Source organism: Lontra canadensis, unplaced genomic scaffold, assembly GCF_010015895.1.
Source record: "Lontra canadensis isolate GAN:19392208 unplaced genomic scaffold, GSC_riverotter_1.0 scaffold110, whole genome shotgun sequence".
NCBI lineage: Eukaryota > Metazoa > Chordata > Mammalia > Carnivora > Mustelidae > Lontra > Lontra canadensis.
In genome coordinates this window covers 597,268-618,113 of record NW_022631104.1, presented here as the reverse complement: position 1 = coordinate 618,113, position 20,846 = coordinate 597,268, and the positions used below count along the sequence as shown (strand labels likewise).

The 20,846-nt window shown below is 61.6% G+C and overlaps 2 protein-coding genes across 3 annotated transcripts; one reads left to right on the top strand and one right to left on the bottom strand.

Moving 5' to 3' along the window:
• The first annotated feature begins 513 nt into the window (after positions 1-513).
• Positions 514-5,668, top strand: FBXO39 (F-box protein 39). Of its 2 annotated transcripts, none has more exons than XM_032839947.1 (4): positions 514-554; positions 3,097-4,202; positions 4,904-5,080; positions 5,410-5,668. In XM_032839947.1, the coding sequence occupies exons 2-4, from the start codon at positions 3,177-3,179 to the stop codon at positions 5,536-5,538; spliced, it is 1,332 nt and encodes a 443-aa protein (XP_032695838.1). In that variant the 5' UTR covers positions 514-554; positions 3,097-3,176; the 3' UTR covers positions 5,539-5,668. The 2 variants fall into 2 exon arrangements, with proteins under 2 accessions (XP_032695838.1, XP_032695839.1); XM_032839948.1 differs by lacking the exon at positions 514-554 and adding an exon at positions 661-700.
• A 4,539-nt stretch (positions 5,669-10,207) lies between these two features.
• Positions 10,208-19,247, bottom strand: TEKT1 (tektin 1). Its single transcript, XM_032839889.1, has 8 exons — positions 19,179-19,247; positions 17,921-18,127; positions 15,792-15,957; positions 13,907-14,035; positions 13,442-13,585; positions 12,828-13,050; positions 10,719-10,915; positions 10,208-10,415 (listed from the first exon to the last, which is right to left on the bottom strand). The coding sequence occupies exons 2-8, from the start codon at positions 18,108-18,110 to the stop codon at positions 10,208-10,210; spliced, it is 1,257 nt and encodes a 418-aa protein (XP_032695780.1). The 5' UTR covers positions 18,111-18,127; positions 19,179-19,247.
• Between the last annotated feature and the right edge of the window lie 1,599 nt (positions 19,248-20,846).

Below are 20,846 nucleotides of genomic sequence, written 5' to 3'. Positions count from 1 at the left end.
ACCCCTGGATCCCGGACACTCGTACCCCAACCTCCAGTCACCCTCCCACCCCAACCCCCAAACGCCCTGCCATACCCGAAACTCCTCTACCACGCTCAGACACGTGTGCGCGTGGGCGCGCACACACACACCGGAGCCCAGAACCCTCATGGACCCCGGACCCCCCTGCACCCTCGCACCGCAACCTCCAGGGACCCCGGGACCAGGTCCCCCGACACCCCCGCTCCTCCGCCCCCGGCCCTGGCCCCGGGAGCCTTCCGGGACACCCCGCGCTGGGCCGGTCCTGCCCTCTCCACGCACGGTCGGCGGCTCTGAAGACCCCAGGTTTGGGCCCCCGCGCAGCGCGCCCCGGGGACGAGCGGAGGCCCGGCCGAGCAGGGCGGAGGGCGGCGCGTCACAAAGGCGGCAGCCCTCGGCGCTCATCCCCCGCGAGGGCGCGCGTCCCGCCCGGCGCAGAGTCGGCGTCGGAGCGCAGGCGGCGCGGGCGGAGCAGGCAGGCGGCTCGCGGTCCCGGCAGCCCAAAGGGGGCGCAGCGAGCGGGGCGCGGCGAGAGGGTAACGGGCCCCTCCGCCTCCCCTTGGAAGCCTGCGTCTTCAGGCACCTCCGGCTGCGGGTGGTGGGACGTCCTTAGGCTTCCTTCCCGGATTGGCAGCTCTGGGACTGGTGGGCAGGACTCAGCCCGAGAGCCCTTGGCGTGGGGGTGGGTTGAAATCCCATTTCTGCACTTATTAGAATGCTCGCTGGGAGTCTTCCTCAGCTCTCTGTTTCCCCATCTGTAAACTGGGGGTCCCCACCTCCCATCAGGGGATCCTGCAGAATGTCTTGGCATCGCCACAGGTCCAGCGTCTGCTATGTGCCAGGCACTGTTGGGGCGACTTCCACACACGCATCAGGCTCATGGAATCCTCCCAACACAGAGGGGCACCATTTTCATCCCTGGTTTGCAGATGTGGAAACAGGCACAAGGGAAATTAACTTGCCGCAGGCCGTACCTAGCAATACAGAACCCGGGCCCAACCCACCAAGCTCCCTCGCCTCTGGCTGGCCAGGAGGTTTAGGTGGGGAGGGAGGACGTTGCCAGTAAGGACCAGGGCTTGTGGACCACTTGCCACAGCTTTCCCTGCCTGCCAGATATGTTCTCCCGACACCGCGCTGTGGCTTCACGTGTCTGATGATTCCTCCGACCAGAGACTTCGTGTTGAGGACAAAGGCTTCGTGTTGAGCTTGGGGACCGGTCTGGCTTTTCTCAAGCACCTTGCTCCACGCTAAGCCCTGAGGGGGCCCCCCAGCCACAGGCGCCTTCCATGAATGAAGCAACGGCCCTCCCTCTTCGTTTGTTAAATGTGAAGGGACTGCTCAGAAGAATGAGGCTGTCCCACATCTCAGGGGTGACGCAGGCTGGGACGAAGGTTACACTGAGGGACAGACATGGGCAAGAGGGGAAGGGGAAGGCGGCAGGGCAGGCAGTGTCCCTGGGACCCCGTGGATGCCGTGCCAGAGCCCATGGGGAAGTCTGTCTAGATCTGGAGATGGGAGAACCAGCTGGAGGCTGGTGACTGTCTCGTGGGCGTGGAGGGAAAGTGTGGGAAGGTGAGCACAGGCACAGACCCACGTGAGACATGTCAGAACGGGTCAGTGCTTGCGGGCGGGGACACCAGTGTAGACAAGGACACCAGTGTAGACAAGGACACCAAAAGAGTAAAACTGAAGAGAGTTCTTGCACAAATGTCTGTCCTAAGCTGAGAACTATGCTTAACGTGTCCCTCAGCTCCTGAGGCCTGTCACCGACGTGCTGTGTGACCACAGGCAAGCCCCTTCACCTCTCTGGGCCTCAGTTTCCATCTGTAAAGACATAATTCTCAGAGTTCCTCCAGCTTTGTGTTTTTACGAGCTACGATAATCCTGGACCACTTGGTGGAGTGGCCACTGAAAGCATGACGGAGCGGTAGGGTTTCCACCTGAAGACGGGGGCAGGGGAGTGGTAAAGGGAAGAAGCGTTTTCATGCCGGGAAACACTGAAAGCAGGTCGTGAAGACCTCGGCAGATGGCTTTAGAAATTCCAAGGGCTTGGCTCAGGCCTGGCGCTCCCCGGGCCTCCCCAACCTGGCCGAGGGACCACGTGCGATGCGGTGGCCAGCTCGGGCAGCTCAGAGACCTTCCAGGGCTCCCCACCTCAGGACCCAGTTTCTAAATCGTGTCCTGCAGGGAACTCACAAACCCACCCACCCCACTCCCGCAGCCACGCAGCCCTGGCTCCAGGCTTGGAGCCTGCGCTCTGCTCTGAGCCGTCCTCCTTCCTCTGCCCTGGAGGGCCCTTCCTGTATCTCAAGACTGACCACATCGCTTCTGGACAGGTGACCCTGTCACCTTGCCTGGCCCCCCGGGGCCTCAGCTGAGGCTCTTCACCGCTGATGCTCGACCTACTGCTACCCTCTTGGAAGCAAACACAGCCACCAGCAAGCCAGTGATTCTCATCCTGGGAAGGGGGCCCATGTGTCAGGATTCCAAGGACTTAGGGAGCCCCTGGTGCCCTGGACACGGCCTCTATCCCATCGTTCGGGGCCCTCTGACCCAGCGGCACGTCCCGCGGCTCCAGCTCCCACACTCCCGCCCCTTACAAGTGAAGCCCCAAACAACTTTTAGTTCCCTGCATGTGCACACGTCCCGAATGGTCCCCTGCCCGCGGCTCTGTACGATCGTTCCCTCTGGCCGGAGTGCAACGGTTCCTCCTCCAAGCTGGTCAGCCTCGCTGCTCCTACTCACCCTGCAAAGCCCCGCCCGGGGGCCACCTCCTCTGAGCAGCCCCGTCCACTCCCTCCTTCCCCAGACAGAATTAATCACCCCATTTGTGCCCCCTGCACCGCGAACACACCCGAGCCTTCTCACGTCTCCCGCCGTGCTGTAACTGAGTCCGAGGTGGGATCCCAGGGGGCTCCCCCAGCAGACAGAGTCCTTGCAGGGGTGCCCTGCCAGGCAGCTCTATGACAGTCCCCACCTGTGCCCGCACGGGGCCTGCTGCCCATGCAGAGCACGCGTCCCTTCGCTGGGTCTCGTTTCCGCTAGGTGAGTAACGGTTCTCCCTTTCTACTCCCGCAGAAAAGGAGTGACTGCTTTTCTTTCCTCATTTTTGGAAGCCCTGCCTAGCACACGGCTGCTGCGGACACCCCAGTTCCTCGATGGACGAAGACAGCCAGCCGCCCCCGTCCCAAGACCAGGGCTGCTGGGCCAGACTGCCCGATGTGTGCCTGCGGCGCGTCTTCTGGTGGCTGGGAGACAGGGACCGGTCCCGGGCCGCGCTGGTCTGCAGGAAGTGGAACCAGGCGATGTTCTCGGCCGACCTGTGGCGGTACAGGACCATCACGTTCAGCGGGCGGCCCTCCCGGGTGCACGCGTCCGAGTTCGCGTCCGCACTCTGGTACGTCAAGAAGTTCGGCCGCTACCTGGAGCACCTGGAGATCAAATTCCTGAACCCGTACAACGCCGTCCTGACCAAGAAGTTCCAGGTCACGATGCGGGGCCTCCTGTCATGCCTGGGCAAGAACAACAGCCGTCTGAGGTCGCTGTCCGTGCAGCACCTGGAGCTGGACCGCCTGGTCTGGCGCAGCAGCACCCGCAGCTCCTTCCTCAAGAGCCTGAGCTGCTTCCTGAAGAAGGTGGGGAAGCACCTGAGCTGCCTGAGCCTCAAGGGTGCGCGGCTGACCGTGGAGCAGGGCTGTGGGCTGCTGGGCGCCCTGAGCCACCCGCGCGGAGAGAGCGCTGTGTCGCAGCTCAACCTGGAGGACTTCTTCAGCCACCACCTGGCCGTGTACAGCAGCGCACGCTTCCGCAGCACCATGGCCGCCTTCCGCGGCCTCTCATCCCTCACGCTCAACTACAGCTGCGTGTCGGACGAGCTGCTCGAGGCGCTGTGCCAGAGCAGCGCCGGCACCCTGTGGGCCCTGAACGTCAAGTGCCACATCCACGACCCCCACGGCCAGGTCATCTGGGGCATGTCCTGGGCCAAGCTGGCCAGGCACGCCACCAACCTGAAGGTGAACTTCTTCTTCGAGCGCGTCCTGAAGTACGAGCGCCTGGTCCGCATCCTCCTGCCAGAGGTGCCCGTGCGCAGCCTCAGCCTGCGGAGCTGCTACTTCAGCGACCCCGACTGGTCCATGCGGCCCACGCTCACCCACCTCCTGCCCACCTTCCGCCACACTCTGCAGGTGCGTGGGGCCCGTGAGGGACCGGCTGCCGCTCAGGTCACCGGTGTCCCCTGTCCCCCCCTCCCCACTGGCGAGAGGCTCCCGATGGGGCTGGCATGCTCCCAGAGACCAGCGTCCCCCCGCCAAGATCACGGCAGGTGATGGCGGCTCACGTCTGCGTGGGACACAAGGGATTCTCTGGTTGGCTGCCCACCAAGGAAAGCCCCTGCGTGCCCGCTCTGAGCAAGAAGGAGCCTCCCCGGGGGATGGCAGGCCCCCTCGCAGCTCCCAGCAGCACAGGCATCAGTGAGTCCAAACCAGAGAGACCAAGTCACTGAGGAGCCCAGAGCTGTGGGCTCTTCTCTAACCTGCCAGCTTCCCCGGGGGATAAAATCAGGATCGTTTTGTCCCTCCCAAGGGCCGCACAGAAAGCTGGGTGATTGCTACCAGTCCCTATAAATACAACCAGCAGCAGGAGGGCTGCTCACCTCGGCCATTGCCATCCTTCTGTGTATGGAGGGGCTCGAGGGACGGTGGCTGGCCAGTTGGCTGTGGGGCTGGGACCTGCGCCTTGGTCTCTGAACCCCAGGTGCATGCCCCGTCTCTTCGTCTCTTCCCGGGGACCCTGGACCACAGCAAGCGGCCCACTGGGCTGCGGGGGAGTGACCCAGCCGGGGGTCCCTGGGAGTCCGCCCACCTCCGGCCCGCTGGTGCTTTTCCAGAAACTGACGTTTGAGTTCAACAACCACCACGAGTCCCTGGACGAGGAGCTGCACCTGCTGGTCTTGTCGTGCCGGAAGCTGCTGTACTTGAAGATCTGGGCTTTCCTGGACGTCAAGTTTGTGGAGAGAGTCCTGAAGAGTCAGGAGGAAGGGCAGTGCGCGCTGCGCACTCTCAAGGTAGGCTCCGGGCCCGGCCGGGGATGAGAGCCGGCACTGGGCTGGCGCTGCTCCCGCCAGAGTCCGGGATGCGCGCCCCCGACTGTGTGCCCGGGGCGGTGGGGGGGATGGGTTGGCTTCGCGGACGGGAGTTCGGGCTCCGTTCGCTGGCGGCTGGGATGAGTGCGGGGCTCGGTGCGCGGGCCTCGGGGCGGGGCGTGGGGCACGGGGCGGGGACGTGGGGCTCGGGGCGGGGACTTGGAGCGCGGGGCGGGGACGCGGGGCGCGGGGCGCGGGGCTCCGGGGGCGACCCCCCCCCCCGAGTGCTCCCTGTGTCGGTGCCGGCGCAGGTGAGGATCTACACGAACAGATACGAGACGAACGACGAGGACCGGACGCTGCGCGAGATCCACAGGAAGTACCGGAAACTCATCGACGCGGAGCTCAACTACCTGGTCATCGCGTACCCCATGATGTAGCGAGCGCCCCGAGCGCGTCCCCGGCGCCCCGCCCTCCCTGGCTCTCCCGGCTCCCTTTTGCCGGTCCCGCCCCGGCCGGCGCCCCGCGAAGGCTGCGACCCGCCGTGGCGGGACTTAAAAGTGCTATCTTTACCAGCGACCCGGGCGCAGTGTCTCCTCTGTCGTGCGCGCCCTGTGGCTCCGCTTTCTCGCACCCACTCTCAGGCTCCGGGAGTCGTCCCTCCGCACCGTCCCCCCTGACCCTACACAGCCGCGGGTCCTCCCAGGGGCGGGCGCTCCCGCTCGTCCACGCAGCCAGCTCTGAGCTGGAAGGGGCTCCTGACTTGACGAGGCGGTCTCCCAGCGCGCCCCTGTCCTCCCCCACCCCTGCGGAGGGGCCCGGTTCCGCCTGCCCGCCTGCCCGCCTGCCCTGCTCCGCTCCCCTTTGCGAGCGCCCTAAGGTCCCCGGGGCCAGTGCCCACCGCGGTGCTGCGGGAAAGGAGGACACGAAACCAGGCGGGGCGGCCGCTGGTCTGAAAGCGCGGAAGAGCGCTGGCAGAAGTGCCGCGGGGTTACGGGTGGTTTTCCTTTTCCTTTTGGGCCTTCTGTGCTGTCGTTCATCATCAGGGCTGGGGAGGGAATCCGTTTTTAATGGGAGGTGATGGCAGATTCCTGAGTCCCCGGAAGACTTGCCCTGCTCGGGGTGTTGGGAGATGTTGCACATGTTTGCATCTAGAGTTTTTTTTCCATAGACCTAGATGAAGGAAGTTTCAGACTGCCCTTGATAAGCTTCTCACCGCAGATCCGGTTTTCTGTGGCCTCTTGCCTGCTGTGCCCGCACGTGTGTCCGCGTGTCTTTAGGCAGTGCTCCTGGCTCCCACACGTCTCCAGCCTCATCGGAGCACCCTGCTCGCTTGCGCGTCCTGTCTCACCTGCATTCAGGACAGGCCACAGGGGTGAGGGGCGGGGGTCCCCGTGGGGAGCTCCCAGGTGGTGCGCAGACCCCGAAAGGGCCTTGGGAGCCAGAGGGTCAGAGCCTGCTCAGGTAACAGGGAGAGTCACCGGGAATGCAGACTGGTCGGTGGAGGGACTGGCTGGTTGGTTCGGTTTCTCCGCACCAGTTCTGGATTTTAGTTTGCTTTCATCTCCAGGTGCAAATCTGAGTGTAGCAGACTGTCGCACCTGCTCTCTGTGAAAAGGGTGGGCTCGGTCTGTAGTGTTGAGTGTCATGACTCACTGGATGGTGGAGCTCCCTGGGTCCGCTCCAACGTCACAAAACTCCAGAGAATGAGTGAAAACCCATGTGATGTCTTGGTATTGGTAAGATATTTGACCCGTGGATCCCGGCCACAGGCCTGTAGGACACGGACAGAGACTCTGCCGACCAGGGAGCAGAAGCAGGACCAAGTGCAGGCGAGTCCCCTGGGAAAATGCCATGTACACGAGGTCTGTAAACTCAGCGGTAGATGAAGATGACCACGGACTTGTGACCTCCCTGGGCCACAGACTCCTGTCATGCCCGTCCACCTGCTGTGGGGCTGCAGAGAGCACCTGTTCTGCCCAGAAACACACAGAACATCAGCATGACCTTGACCCCACTCATGAGCAGGACATTCTGACTCCCGGGTGCCTCCTCTCAGCTGCTGGGGACCAGGGGGAAGCAGCCCTGGGGACAGGTGGGGGCCGCCACCTCTGAATTTCCAGCCCGGTAAGGAAAGTGGGACCATGGTTCCCAGAGGTGCCACACCATTACCCACAGGCAAGCTCACACCCAGAGGACAGTTTTTGTTTTTGAAAAGACTCTCAGAGGAGAGGCTCGACTCCTGGCTGAAGGGTCCAGAAACCACGTCCTCTGCTGTGACCTGAGCTCTGCGCCCCATGCAGGCCTTGGTTGCTCCCGTCCCTCGCACACAAATGAAGCTGGGGCAGGGTCCCGGACCCTAACCTAGGTGTCAACAGCTGCATCAGCTGCTGGGGCGTGTATCGGCCTCCCTGGGCACCAGCTTCTCTGTTGCACGTGGAGAGACCGCCCATGGACTCTGCCGCAGGGAATGGTAATTTAATACTTGTTCCCCCGTGCGTGAGCCTGCCCCCCATGTTGCATAGATGTTGGCGTCTGTGTTAGAGAGGAAACAGCCTGCACAAAGGGAGCAGGTCTCCCGCGGCCACACAGGTTAGGTTAGCAGAGCCCGCGCCATGGTCCCTGGTTCAGCACCAGGGGCTCTTCCTCCCGCCCCGTGCCCACGTGGCAGGCCCGTGGAAGTGGCAGCAGGCGGATCCCTCCCTGCGTGCGGGCTGTCCAGCACCATCTCCCTGAACCCTCACAGCACCTCCGTCACCCCTCTTTCAGCACCAAGAAAACGGGGCTTAGCAAGGCAGACCTGCCCAAGGTCAGTGGCTCGGAAAGCGCGGGAAGCAAGCGTGTTGGAGCGACCCCGAGTCCACAGCCGTTCTGTTAATGACCGCCGATCACCTCGCACGGCATGATTTGGAGCCGATTCTGTTGTCTGCGTGCAAGGGCGCTCGGGAGAGTCCGTGAAAACCTCCGTTTACCAAGTTTAGCTTCGAGACGCTGCTGTGTGAGACGGAGCGCTGCGGAACCAGGCTTTCTGAATGAAACAGAAGATATGAATGCAAACTCCGTGATGTTAGAATGGCGGAGGTCATTGTCGCAGAAAGTGTCACCACTGTAACCTGTTAGAGACAATCTTTTATAAACACAAACACCCCCTGGGTGGGCACTTCCCCCTTCCTGCCTCCTGCCCAGACACCCCAGCCCCCCGGAGAGGGTGCTAGAGGAAACTTCACCCCCAGCCGAGCGTCACCGAGGGAGGGGTCTGCCTGGCCTCCCGGGCTGTACTTCGGTAATTAGTCTGGTTCCCATCCCTGCACGCTTGCCCAAGCACAGCCTGGGCAAAACCGCGCCCCTCGCTGCTTGTCGAATGACTGACGATCTCGTCGAGGTGAGATTCCAGCTTTGTTGGCCGCAACCCGTTATGTCAAAGCCCTGTTTTGTTTTGGCACATCTTACCAAGTGATGACATGTCCTCTTTCAGCAGCAAGAACATGCACCACTGCCACGGAGGCCACACACAGCTGATGTGGCCAACCCTGCCATGTCCCCTTAGACCACAGGAGCCTCTTCTTAACCGATGGGGCAGCTGAAGTCCTGGGAGGCCGGGAGCTGTCAAGGCCACACCCCAGGCAGAAGACGGGGCTGATCCCAGCCCAGTGAAGCACTGAGGCTCCCCGAGTGGGGTCCCCAGGAAAGGGTTTCCACAGAGCCCTCACCCCTGCCCCCCTCTGCCACCTCCCCAGGGACAGGCCCCATAATCCTGCACAATCCCACAAGCAGCGCAAACTCAGATCTGCCCTCTAGCTGGGAAGAGGCCCTGGGACCCCTCCGAGCCAAAGCAGAAGAGCACTCAGGGCTGTCCCCAGTGCTGTGGACCCGAGAGGGCTGCGTATTTGCTCAGCACCGGGCGGGGGCGGCAGGGGTTGACACTCAACATGGTGAGGGGGAGGGGACGCTCAGCACTGGGAAGGGTGATGCTCCAGGGAGGGGATGCTCAGCACCAGGGTGGGGGCCATGAGGCTGATGTCCCCAGCCTCGGAGAGGCCTCCCCACCCAGGTTAGGGGCTCCCCCTGCTGACAGCACAAACTCCCTGGAGTAAGGAACACCCTGATGGTAAACCTCCTGGGAGTTGGGCCCAGGGTGGACACTGTCTGTGCCTCAAGACACCTCGCAGAAATGACGCGGGCGGGGTTGGGGACCGTTGCCGAGAGCTCGCCCAGCCTCATGGAGCCCCACGGGAACCTCAACCCTGTGGCCTCCAGAGCCTCCAGTCCAACGACTGACTTGAACGTGGGCATGAGGGGGGGCCTGTCTGTCTCTCCGGCTTTACGGTACTTGGGAACGAAGGAAGAACAGAACCTTCCCAAGGAGTATTCCCAGGTCCGGAGACCAGCAGCAGACTCGCCCTCTCTGTTTACGCTCGGGAGGGCAGCGGTCTGCAGAAGCCGTCCCCATGCCCTCCTGAGGCTGAAGGAAGCGCCCCCCACCCCGCGTACACCCCTCCCGGCCGGCTGTCCCCACCCTGCAGCTGGCGTGGTCCACAGGTGCCCCCACCAACGGAGAACAGGGAGCGCTCCCCCACCACCGTACTCCACAATATGCCACAGCCGCCGCCAGGCCCACCTGCCCCTCAGGCCCCACCGCTCGGCCGATTCCTGGGGGCTGGATGGACTCTGGCCCATGTGTCTACTTCACTTCTCCGGCAGAGAGGGGCCCAGAGACGCTTGCAGGGGCCAGGCGGGCTCCTGGGGCCGGGCTCCCATCTGCGCTCCGTAAGACTCCGAGTGGGTGGGGTCTGCGTCCGCAGCGCCCGCCCTGTCTGGTTTCCTAGGGAAGACCGAGGAGGACGGCCAAGGGATGTCCCGTGCCTGTGACGAGGAGGGAGACAGCGAGTCTCAAGAAGGATCCAGACCCGCGGGGTCAGAAGGGAAGGCGGCGGACAGCTCCCCAGGCTGCAAGTCTGTCCTCCGGAGGCGCGGGGCAATGGGTGGCCCTCGAGCCAGCACTGCACCCCCCACCAGGCCCGAGCCCCACCTCCCTGAAATGAAAGTCGAGCTCCGGATCGTGACCCAGTTTAATCGATTGGTTTAATTGGTGTGGGCCCCACGGGGGCATCAGCAGATGGCGTCGGGCTGCAGGCCCCCCGCCTGCTGGCCCTGGTCGCCGCCGTCCCGCAGGGGGATGGACTTCCTCATCTGGGTGCACAGCACCTCATCGATGTAGATGGTGTTGTCCTTGACCTGGATCTCCTCCTGCAGGGCCAGCTGCCTTCGGTGCAGGCCCTGCAGCTCCGCCTGGGCCTGGCCCAAGGCGTCCTTCAGTCTGCGGGGGAGAGAGGCAGGACGCTGACTCCTCTCTGGGACAGACCTGTGGACACCTGCCCCTCTCTCTCCACCTCCAGGCAGACTGCAAACTGGGGGCCATGGGCAGAAAACCCAAGAGAGCCCCCAACCTTCAGAACGGTGCATTTTTACCTAAAAGTCTGGATCGGGGCTCTAGAAAAGCATAGCTGGGGACCCGCTTTCTGCGTGGCCGCAGTTAGAGAAGCCTGCCCCAGGGAAGCAGGTCCCGCGAGGGTGCAGATGGCCTCCGCCCGCCGGCAGGCTCCCCACACCAGCTGCCTACCTGGCCACGTTGTGGGCAATCTCGCCCACCTCCCTGAGCAGCCGGTACTGCGCCACGTCGCGGCACAGCTCCACGTTCGGCCGGTGGGTTCTGGTCTCCAGGCGTGTGTGAGCCACCTTGGCAGGCCCCTCTTGGTCAAGGATGGCCTTCTCGAGGACCGTGATGTTCTTCTCCTGGCAAGCAACCTCTTCCATGACCTTGAGGAGGGATTGGAGGAGGGGAAGGCTGGTGGCGCTCACACTCCGGTCTGTGGTGATCATGTCAGGTGGCGAGAGGGGACTCCCACTCAGCCCAGCGGGGGCCCCACAATACGCCTGACCTCTCGCCCCTGCAGCTGTGACTGCTAGGGACCGAGGGGCCGCCCCCGCCCCAGAATCTCACAGGCAGAATGGAATGACTGGCCACCGTTGCCTCTCCCCTCCCTGGAAGCAGCCGCTGGCCCGAGTTCCACCCCCAGAAGCCTGAAGAGTCTCTCCGAGTGGTTTCTGGGGTTTCTCTGATGGTGGCTTTGTGCACAGAAAAGATCACTCAGAAATTACTTGGGTTTTTAGATTAATATTTAAGTAGCTTAACATTTTATTTCTTCCTTAAGCTTTTGCAGTTTTAACTTTGCATCATGGAAATTTCCAGATGCAGACGGAACTAGAGAGGCTACTGACCCTCGTGTGCCCCTCATCAACCCAACCAATGATCAATACACAGCAGGTTCTCCCCATCCCAACCCTGTCCGTCAGCTCGATTATCTGCAAATCCCAGATATTATACTGCATTAGTCTTGAATTGTTGAGTATGCGTTTTTAAAAGAAAAGGTCTCTTTTTTCTTTTAACCTAACTACAATATCTTTATTACACCCAAAAAATAATTCTTTACTATCACATTATATCTTATAGTATTCAAATTTCCCTGATTGTCCCATATTTTTTTTAAAGATTTTATTTATTTATTTGAGAGACAGTAAGGACAAGCAAGGGGAGCAGCAGAGGGACAGGGAGAAGCAGGCTCCCCGCTGAGCAGGGAGCCCGATGTGGGGCTCCATCCCAGGACCCTGAGACCATGACCTGAGCCAAAGGCAGAGGCTTAACCCACTGAGCCAGCCAGGTGCCCCCCCCCATATTTTTTTAAAGAGTTGGTTTGTTCACATTAGAATCCAAAGGAAACCCACACATTGCATTTGGTTTTCTGAACTTTTCCTTTTCACCCAATAAGGAAACAAATGTGCCTCCAAAGATGAAACGGGGTCACCCACCATTGCCTTGGGGGCTGGCCTTCTCAGCCTGCTCTCTTCTGGCCCCAGGTTGACCAGAGGGAGGCTTTTCTCTAGAACTGGGTCAGGATCTCCACAGAGCAAGGCCACCCACCTGGGCAGCGCCACCCTCCACCAGTCCCAAACCAGACGGGCTGGAGAGCATACACGTTCGGTCCTGAACACCCAGTTTTTAAAAAGAACGTGAACGGCGTCGTTCATTATGGACACTTTGAACATGCTGGAGCGATGGTTTTTCATTTCACCTACGTCCTTCCACCTTTTGCAAAGTGCTGCTAGAGACGGTGAACGGCGCTCCGGGCCATGTCCAGTCCTCAGGACTGCGCTGTGTGGCCGCCCCTGCCCGCCCCTCCTGCCCCCCATCTCCCCCCGAACCCGCCGCCTGTGCTCAGGACTCCGGCCGCTGGCTCCCATGGCTCGCACCGCTAGCTGTTCCGCACCTGGCCAGCCCACATTAAATAGGAAGCTCGGAGCCGACCGCAATGGCCACGTCCGCGCCACGGAAACCTGCCAAGGCTAAAGTTCAGGGTCTTGCCTTGTGACTCGTTTCCTGAATGCCAGTTGCCCGGCACGCCCCTGGGAATGGAGAGGCACAAGGAGCCAGAATCCCGAGCCAGCGGGGGGTTCGTGGAAGCTGGCGGTACCTAGCTGACTCGGGGAATGTCAACACCCTCCATTCCCCAGCCGCATGTCACGCAGGGTGGGGTCAAGTCCCCTCGGGTCCCCAGGAGCCCACGCCCTGCTGCGAATGGGGAGCCATGAGTGCACCTCCCCCTGTCCACCCAGGAGCACAAGCCCCAGGGCCGGTGGCCCAGGCCAGCAGCACCCCCTCCAGTGAGCTCACCTTGGCCAGGTGGGTGGCCAGCTGGTCCCTGGCAGCCTTGGTCTCCTGCAGCCCGTTCCTGAACGCCATGTCCACCACGTCACACTGCCTGCGCAGGTCGCTGGCTGTCTGCGACAGGATCCGGTCCACCAGGGCCTTCAGGGCCAGTGAGTTGTTCCTCTGCCTGTCGGCCTTCTCTACGTTGCTGTTGGAGAAGTCCAGCCAGTCTTCCAGACTCACAGAGCTGCAAGGGAAGCCGTCGGTCAGTCGTGGCGCGCCTGGGCTGTGGGACAGGGCGGGCGGGGGAGACAGGGTCCCAGACTTCTGTGCTGGCGCTGAGATTTATCTCCTCAGCCGGGCGCAGGACATGTGGGGACCCTGGGCTGGGTCAGCCTCCTGGTCCCCGCAGCCGTGCAACCTCCTCCCCTGAGTGGGGGCCGTGGGAAGGGGAGCCCAGGAACTACCGGCTTGCCCTCAGGACATCTGAAAACACGACAGGCGGGTGAACCAATTCTCACGGTTTATAGGGATTTGACATCAGACGCTCCCAAAGGGGGACCCCAGGCCGCTCAGCACTGCGTCAGAATGACCCGCAGGCTGCCCTCCGCTGGGGACGCAGGGAGGGACCCACTCACTGTGGCTCGACCCTCACGGCCTTCTCTGAGTAGTGGATGTTTGGGGAGTTGTTGTTGAGGGAGAAGCAGATGTCGTCGATAGTCAGGGCCACAAACTTGTCCTTCAAGTCCTTCTCCAGGTTGTACTTGGCCGAGCGGTTCAGCCTACAGGGAGAAGCGGGGGGGTGCCAGGTCTGGTGCAGGATGCGGCGCCTGCTTCCCTCGGCCCAGCCCCCGGGCACCACACACAGCCCCGGACGCTCGGTGACGGCTTAACCAACCCGCCTGCATCTTCCCGACCCTTCCAATGGGAGGGTCCGAGCCCCAGCAGGAAAGGGCTCCAGTGCACCCTCCAGATGACTCCAACCGTGCCCCGCCACGGCCAGCGGACCGCTGTCACGTGGGCCTCACACCACGGGGTGCGTCCCGTCCCAGGCTCCTTCCTGAACAGGCCGCAGGGAGCTGCGGGCGGGCGCACGGCCTCACCTGATCTGCTCCGACACCTCCTCCAGGGTGCGGGTCAGCAGGGCCATGACCCCGCGGATGATCTCGGCCTCCTTCACCAGCTCCTGCTCCACCGCGTCATGCACCAGGTCGATGCCCACCCGCTTCTCCCTGGCCGAGAGGAAGGGCCGGTCACGGAGTGCCTGCCGGGGCGCTGGCTCCACTGAGAGCTACCTAGAAAATGGGTTTGCAGGGGACTCGACCCGGCGGGAGGCCTGGCTGCAAGACGTCAAAATATCGAGAACTCAGGGAGCCAAGATCCCTGGGCCGCTGGTCACCTGCTCAGAAAAATGCCAGACGCATTTCCCTCCACTTGGCCATGACTCCAGGAGGTTGTTCCTTCTGACCTGTCATTGCGCACATTCGTTTGCCTCAGAACTGTGAACACCTGGGTTTCTTTCCTGGAAACAGGAGCTCGTCCTGATGTTTGCCAAGGATTTGAACCCAGAAAGGTGCTCTACGGGGGAACCGAGGCAGCGTCCACCCTCCCCCCCCCCCCCCCCGGGCGCTCACCCCACCACGATACCCGGTTTCCCTCTGGAGTCAAGGGGAGGAGGTAACTCAGTCGGGGTCACGTGCTCTTAACCCCAGAGGGACCCATCACCACCTGACTCCTCTCTCCTCTACCCTGCAGGGCAGTGTGTGGCGGGAAGGCTCCTCCCCCACCCCCTGCCTGCCCCAGGGTGAGGTCTGGGGTGGCTTCCTCTCCCATGAAATGGGGATACTCTTTCCACCTTCGCAGCGTTGTGGCAAGGAACGGGGGAGGCGCAGATGGTCCCTCCCTGGCTCGTGGCAGCGGTACCGACACCCCTCCAACACACCCCACCCCGACAACCGCCCTGGATGTGAACTTGAGCAGCCGGTTGTGGGCTCTGCGCACACCTGCTCCTTCCCTGGGATTCACGGACCCCGCATCTGCTGGCGGGGGCTGCTCTTCCCAGGAAGGAGGAGCCGCCATGGGTTCAGGAAGCAGCAGGTAACTGCGCACCCAGGCACCGCCAGCTGCTGGGTGTGAGGTGTGGCCCAGAGAGGTCGGGGGCTCAGTCCCCTCGGTCCTGACAAACCTTGAACCTCGGCGGCCAGACCAAGGAACTATAGCCTCAGTGTCGCAGGGAAAGTGTTCTGGGCCCCCAGGGTGACCCGTTGAAACATGCCTCTGAGAACGTTCACTCAGCAGCCAGTGTGCGGGGGCACCGGACATGGAGGGGCCTGTGTCGGCAGCCACAAGAGGCCCTGGGCGAGCGAGGGGCGGGGGGAGGGCTGAGACCATGAGCGGGGGAGGGGGCCTGTGTGCTTCCTCCAAGAACGTCCCACTCACAGGACTTGAAGGAGGGAAAGGACAACGCACGGGGCTCTCTGGGTTCCAAAGTGCTCCGGTGAGGCTCTGCGTACTGGAGCAAATTTGTCCCCTGGGAACCTGTCCTCGAGGGCTGTTTCTGTGGGTGTGGCCCCATGACTAAGTGCTTGTCTATGGGCTGCATGGGCCAACGGGGACTAGCAAACCCAATTATTCCTACTTGCTGGAGCATGGAGGGAAGGGCCGGAGCTCTGGCTGCCATCTGGAGTCACAGAGTCACCTGGGGAGTGAAGACCCACAGCATGCCAGCCCCACGCTGACTTCCTGCGGACCCCCTAACTGTGAGGGAGAGAGCATGGCTCTACCTCAATTCAGCCTTTGTTTACAGTGTTCCAAGTCTCTGCAGCCAAACCGAGTCCTAACCTACATTTAAGCGAAGGTGTGAAGAGCTCCTTCGGCTGCCCAGCACAGCGGGCTCCAAACACGGGCTCCGCGGCCTCGCCAGGACCCAGCACCTGGCGCAGCTGGATTTTGTCCCCAGCAGCAGGACCCCATGGCAGTGACTCCCACCTGTACTCCAGGCACATCTGGCTGATATGCAGGGGCTCGTTCATGCTCTCCAGGGCGTTCACCAGTCTGGTCTGGTACGTGAGCAGGTCCTCTGTGACATACACCAGCTGCTCAAGCTTGTCATCCAGCTCCTTCTTCCAGAACTGGACTTCCTTGAGCCTCTGTTCTGAGGCGCACGGAGAAAGCACACGGCGTCACACGCGCGTCTGTCCACTCCCCGTGCTGCCATCTCTGGGATCAGAAATGTAAAGACCACCCTCAAACCACCCCAGCTGCGTTCTTTCTGCGGGGGCCCTTTCATCTTGTAAGTGCTGATTAGGGGAGGGCGGGAGGGGATCTCTTCTTACAAGACCAACACCCAGTTAATGCAACCATTGCCCATGAATTAATGCAACCATCACCCATGAAGTAATGCAACCGTTGCCCGTGAAGTAATGAAACCGTCCCCCGTGAAGTAATGTAACCATCACCCATGAAGTAATGCAACCGTCCCCCGTGAAGTAATGCAACCGTCCCCCGTGAAGTAATGCAACCATCACCCATGAAGTAATGCAACCGTCGCCCGTGAAGTAATGCAACCGTCGCCCATGAAGTAATGCAACCATCACCTTTGAATTAATGCAACCGTCATCCATAAGGGTTGACTCTAAGTCTTCAACAGCCACTGTTTTTAATAACTTATAATTTTATCAAATATCTAGACATACGTTGTTTGAAAAGTCAACCCGCCCAAGTGTTGCAGCTCTCTGACCTGTCCCACCCACTCCCGCTTTCTGGGAGAAATGTATTAAAAAAAAAAAAAAAAGATTTATCTTTCCTTATTTTAGAGGTTGGGGGAGGGAGGGACAGAGGGAAAGGGAGAGAGAATCTCAAGCAGACTCCCTACTAAGCACAGAGCCCAACACGGGGCTCAATCCCACAACCCTGAGATCATGACCTGAGCCAAAATCAAGAGTCCGAGGCATGGCCGTCAGAGCCTCCTAGGTAACCCGGGAGCAATCACGTTCTAGGCGCTTCCGGAATTTCTTCTGGCATGTGCTCACACTGCTCCTTACTCATGATCAGTTTAGACGATATGTACCAGTTTCCTGTGACTGAAAGCCAGGATCTGCTCTGGGACAACACGCTCTCGCTGCTCTGTCTTCCCCTTGGGGCTGCATCGCCGTCTTGCGACAGAACAGCTTGCTTACAAGACCGTAAATGCATAAATGGCGTCTACACCTGGGCTGTGGGGCGCGCTGCCATCAATTTCTCTTCTCGTGGGATTTTCTGGTTTTGGAGGGGCCAGTAGTCATGTCTTTGTTTCACGTTCTGGAGACTCAGGACTGTTTCCTTGAACATTCCGCCAGAGCTGCAAATACCCCCACATGTTCAGCCCCATCAAGGAACCCACTGGGTTTACTTCTTTCCGGGACCTCTGCCCTGGAGCGCTTCCTCCTCCCACCCTCCCTCCCGCTCGCTGGTGGTGGTCACAGGTTCTGGAAACCCCTCAGCTTCACACCTGCCACCGCCCCCTTCCTCGCTGTCACGTGCTCCTGCGCTTGCCCCTTCCCTTCTTCTGAGTTTTGCAGACGTGCTCTCGCGTTTTTAATCCCCAAGGATGCTTTCTTATCCCCCAAGCAGTCTTCTTCAAGAGTCTCTTGTTTCCTACACGCAGTGTCTTCTCCAAATTTCCTGAATATTTTATGGCTTATCTTTTCTTCTGCCATGTGTGTGTGTGTGTGTCTGTCCAGGTGTCTGTCATATTAGAGGCACCCCTCCAATGTCTCTGACCCTCGCTTGGTTATGTTTGAGGCTACAAGCCTCGCGTGCTAACTGGGACCTCTTTCTGCAAGGTCCGGGTTTGCAACTTGACTGTCCAGAGGGAGCGGATGGCCCAGGCGTCTCAGATGTCCAGTAAAGGCGTCAGATCAGTAAGAGAATGAACGAGGGAGGGTGCAAAGCAGGTGAGGTTAGCGTCCTGTCTTAGGGCAGTGAGCTCAGAGACAGAACTGGAAGAATGCACATTTTCCCCCAGTATTTCAAGATACTCCATCACTCCTCCTGACCACTGAAGGGAACGGCACCATGGCCATGCCTCCCGGTGGCATCCAGGCATGGGCGCAAAGGCAGCAAGTGGGGCATCTTACCTAGTTTCTTGTCAACATCGCTTTGAGACTTCCTCGTGGTCTTTTCAATCTCATCCACAAGCCTCTGGCTCTCTGCCACCAGGCGTTCGGACCGGGACCTCTGGGCCTCTGCTCTGTGGTACTGGTTCTTATTAGCGACGTGCCACTCTGGGGGCAGGAACTTGGGGGGAGGTTGGAGCAGTTTGGCCATAATGGCTTTCCAAAGTCCTGGTCACAAAGACAGACACTCGTTGAGATTCAAAGAAAGCACTTGGTCCTTTTTTTACATCAGTTTTTATTCAAGTGTGACATACATTCCCAAAGGTGCATTCACCACCTTCTACACACAGAAGGAACCCATCCGTGTAGCCAGACCTTGGCTCCCTTCTCTCACTGGCCTCTCCCCGGGCTCCCACAGCACAACCACTAGGATGTAGTTTTAGAATTTGGGGGCTTCATGTAAACAGAATCACCCAGTGCGTTCTCTTATATCTGACCCCCTCCACTCAATGTCATGTCTGTAAGATTTGTCCCTGTTGCCCACAGAGCCGCGGTCCACAGCTTGGGTCTTTGTGCAGGACACTGTGACTACACCATGCCCACCCGTCCCTTCTACTGCCTGTGGATATTTGGGTTCCTGTGTGGGGCTGTTGTGAGAATGCCAATCTCCCATGTGTCTTTTGGAGACCACAGGCACGCATTTTTAGGATTCATCAGAAAGCCTGGGCCTAGGCAGTGTTCACTTTTAGGACATCCTGTGGACAGAGGAACCCAGCCACAATTCTGAATGAACGAACACATATGGTATCTGCACACTCAGAGCTGGGTATGGAGCCCACTCAGCAGGGGATACGAACCCTCTGCAGGACAAAGAAAAGCCAGAAGGCGGCCTGTGGTGTGTGTGGGGGGGTGCCCCCCTGCTGCCGACCCCACCGCACCTGCCATCTCCTCACCATGGAACCTGCTCCCCACCGCAACACACCTGCTCCCCACCGCACCGCACCTGCTCCCCACCGCACCGCACCTGCTCCCCATCCCATCGCACCTGCTCCCCACCCCAGCACACCTGCTCTGCACCACCCCGCCTGCTCTGCGCGCAGCCCCCCGGGGACAGCTGCCCGCCCACGGCCCTCAGGGCGGCGGGGCTTCCACGCCACTACGGCCCCCCGAGTGCGGGCTCAGAATGCCCTGGAGCAGCACCCGCGGGATTCAGAGGAGGCCGGCGGGGGCTGGCACGGAGCCCAGGCCGGGGGCTGGGTGGTGGGCGGCCTGCACTCACCGCAGCGCCTGCGGTAACCGCGGACCACACGCTCGCCGGCCGCGCCAGCACCCCACCGCACCCCACCAGCAGCTCCCACAGAACCACTGGTTACTAACTGGCGCGTCTCCGTAGCAACCGGGGACGCGTCCCCCGGGCGAAGGGGGCGGGGCCGAGCCGGCGGCTCTGCGCAGGCGCGACCCTGCGGCCTCTCGGCGGCCAGGGCGGCGGACTGGGGACCTCGCTGTGCCCGCCGCCCACACCCGCGCGAGACACCAGGCGAGGGACGGCGACCACGGCCCCGAGCCCGGACGCGCGGCGCCTGCGGAGATCAGCGGGCTGAGCCTGCACACGGGACCACCGGCCCGGCGCGGCGGGAGGAGAAACGAGAGGCCCGGCGGCGGCGGGCGGGGGTCGGGGGTCGGCGGTCGGCCGTCGGGGTCCGGGATCGGGAGCAGCTGTCCGGCCCCGGAGTGAGAACGCGGCGCCGGGAATGCGCTAGGGCTGTGGGACCGGAGCGGCTCGGACGGGAGAAAACGAAGGAACTTCCCACTGGGGGACAGCGGGGCGGCCGTCGTGCGCACAGCCCGAAATCCGGGAAATGGGCATTCAAATCTCCCGCCCAAGGGACGGGTCGCGTCACCGCTTTACAGCAGCCAATGGGAGCCCACTTCCCGTCTAAGGACAACCAATCAGAGGAGGCTTGGCCTCGTGAGGCCCGCCCCTAGATCTCGCGAGGCTTCGGAGTGCCCGGGAGACCCGCAGAGCCTCATAAATATTAAGCAGCGGCCTGTCCAATGGCATGCAGGGGAGCTGATGTTGTATATTCATGTACCCGCCCCCTGCGGGGCCGCTACTTAAGGAGCGCGCCGCGCCTCGTTGCAGTCCGGGTCTCAGGCAGGAGCCTCCGTGTCCGTCCCTCGACCGGAGGGACGCTGCGCGTGGGAACGGGGCTGGGGTCACCACGGGGCTGCAGTCACCACGGCGCTGGGGTCACGCGACTCCCGAGTGCGCGGGGCTCCCGCACTTGGGCAGCAGGAGCGGGCGTGTCCTGGGGAGCCCGCCAGGCTCGAGGTCCTCTCCCGGGCGCCCCGGATTTGCAGGTCCGCAGGCTTCGTGGAACTGTTGGAAACGGTGGAATGGGCAAAAGTAGTGACACCAGCTCTGTGGCTTATGACCGCAGGTCACCGCCGTGTCTGCGTTGGGGTGCACTGTAACCTCGCCCTGCCCCACGGGGTGGGAGCGCTGGGAGAAGACGCTTGAGACCTCCCGGATCACCGGGTAGCGGGCACCGGGTACCGGGCACCGGGCACGGTCTGGGATGGAGCGACCGCGGCCGTCTCCGCGGGTGGACCGCGCTCTGCAGGCCTCACTCGGACGCGGCTGCGGCTCCCGGTGCTTGAGCAGGAAGGAAGGAGAACGAACTCTCCGTCCGCCCTTTACTCTGGAGTCCCGTGTAACTGCAGTACCTGAAAATCTTTTCCAGAGAAAAACCTCATGTCGCACACGCAAGCCAGCCCAGGACTGAGCACGGGTGGGAATCAACCCACCCTCAGGCCGAGCACCTGGCGCCGGGCTGCAGGCAGGGACTCACCGGTGGCACCAGGCTTAGCATCTGCCCAGCTGGCGAGCCTGATATCAGAACTTACCCAGCGGGAATGTTCAGGGTTAGGGGCATGGAAGCTCTCG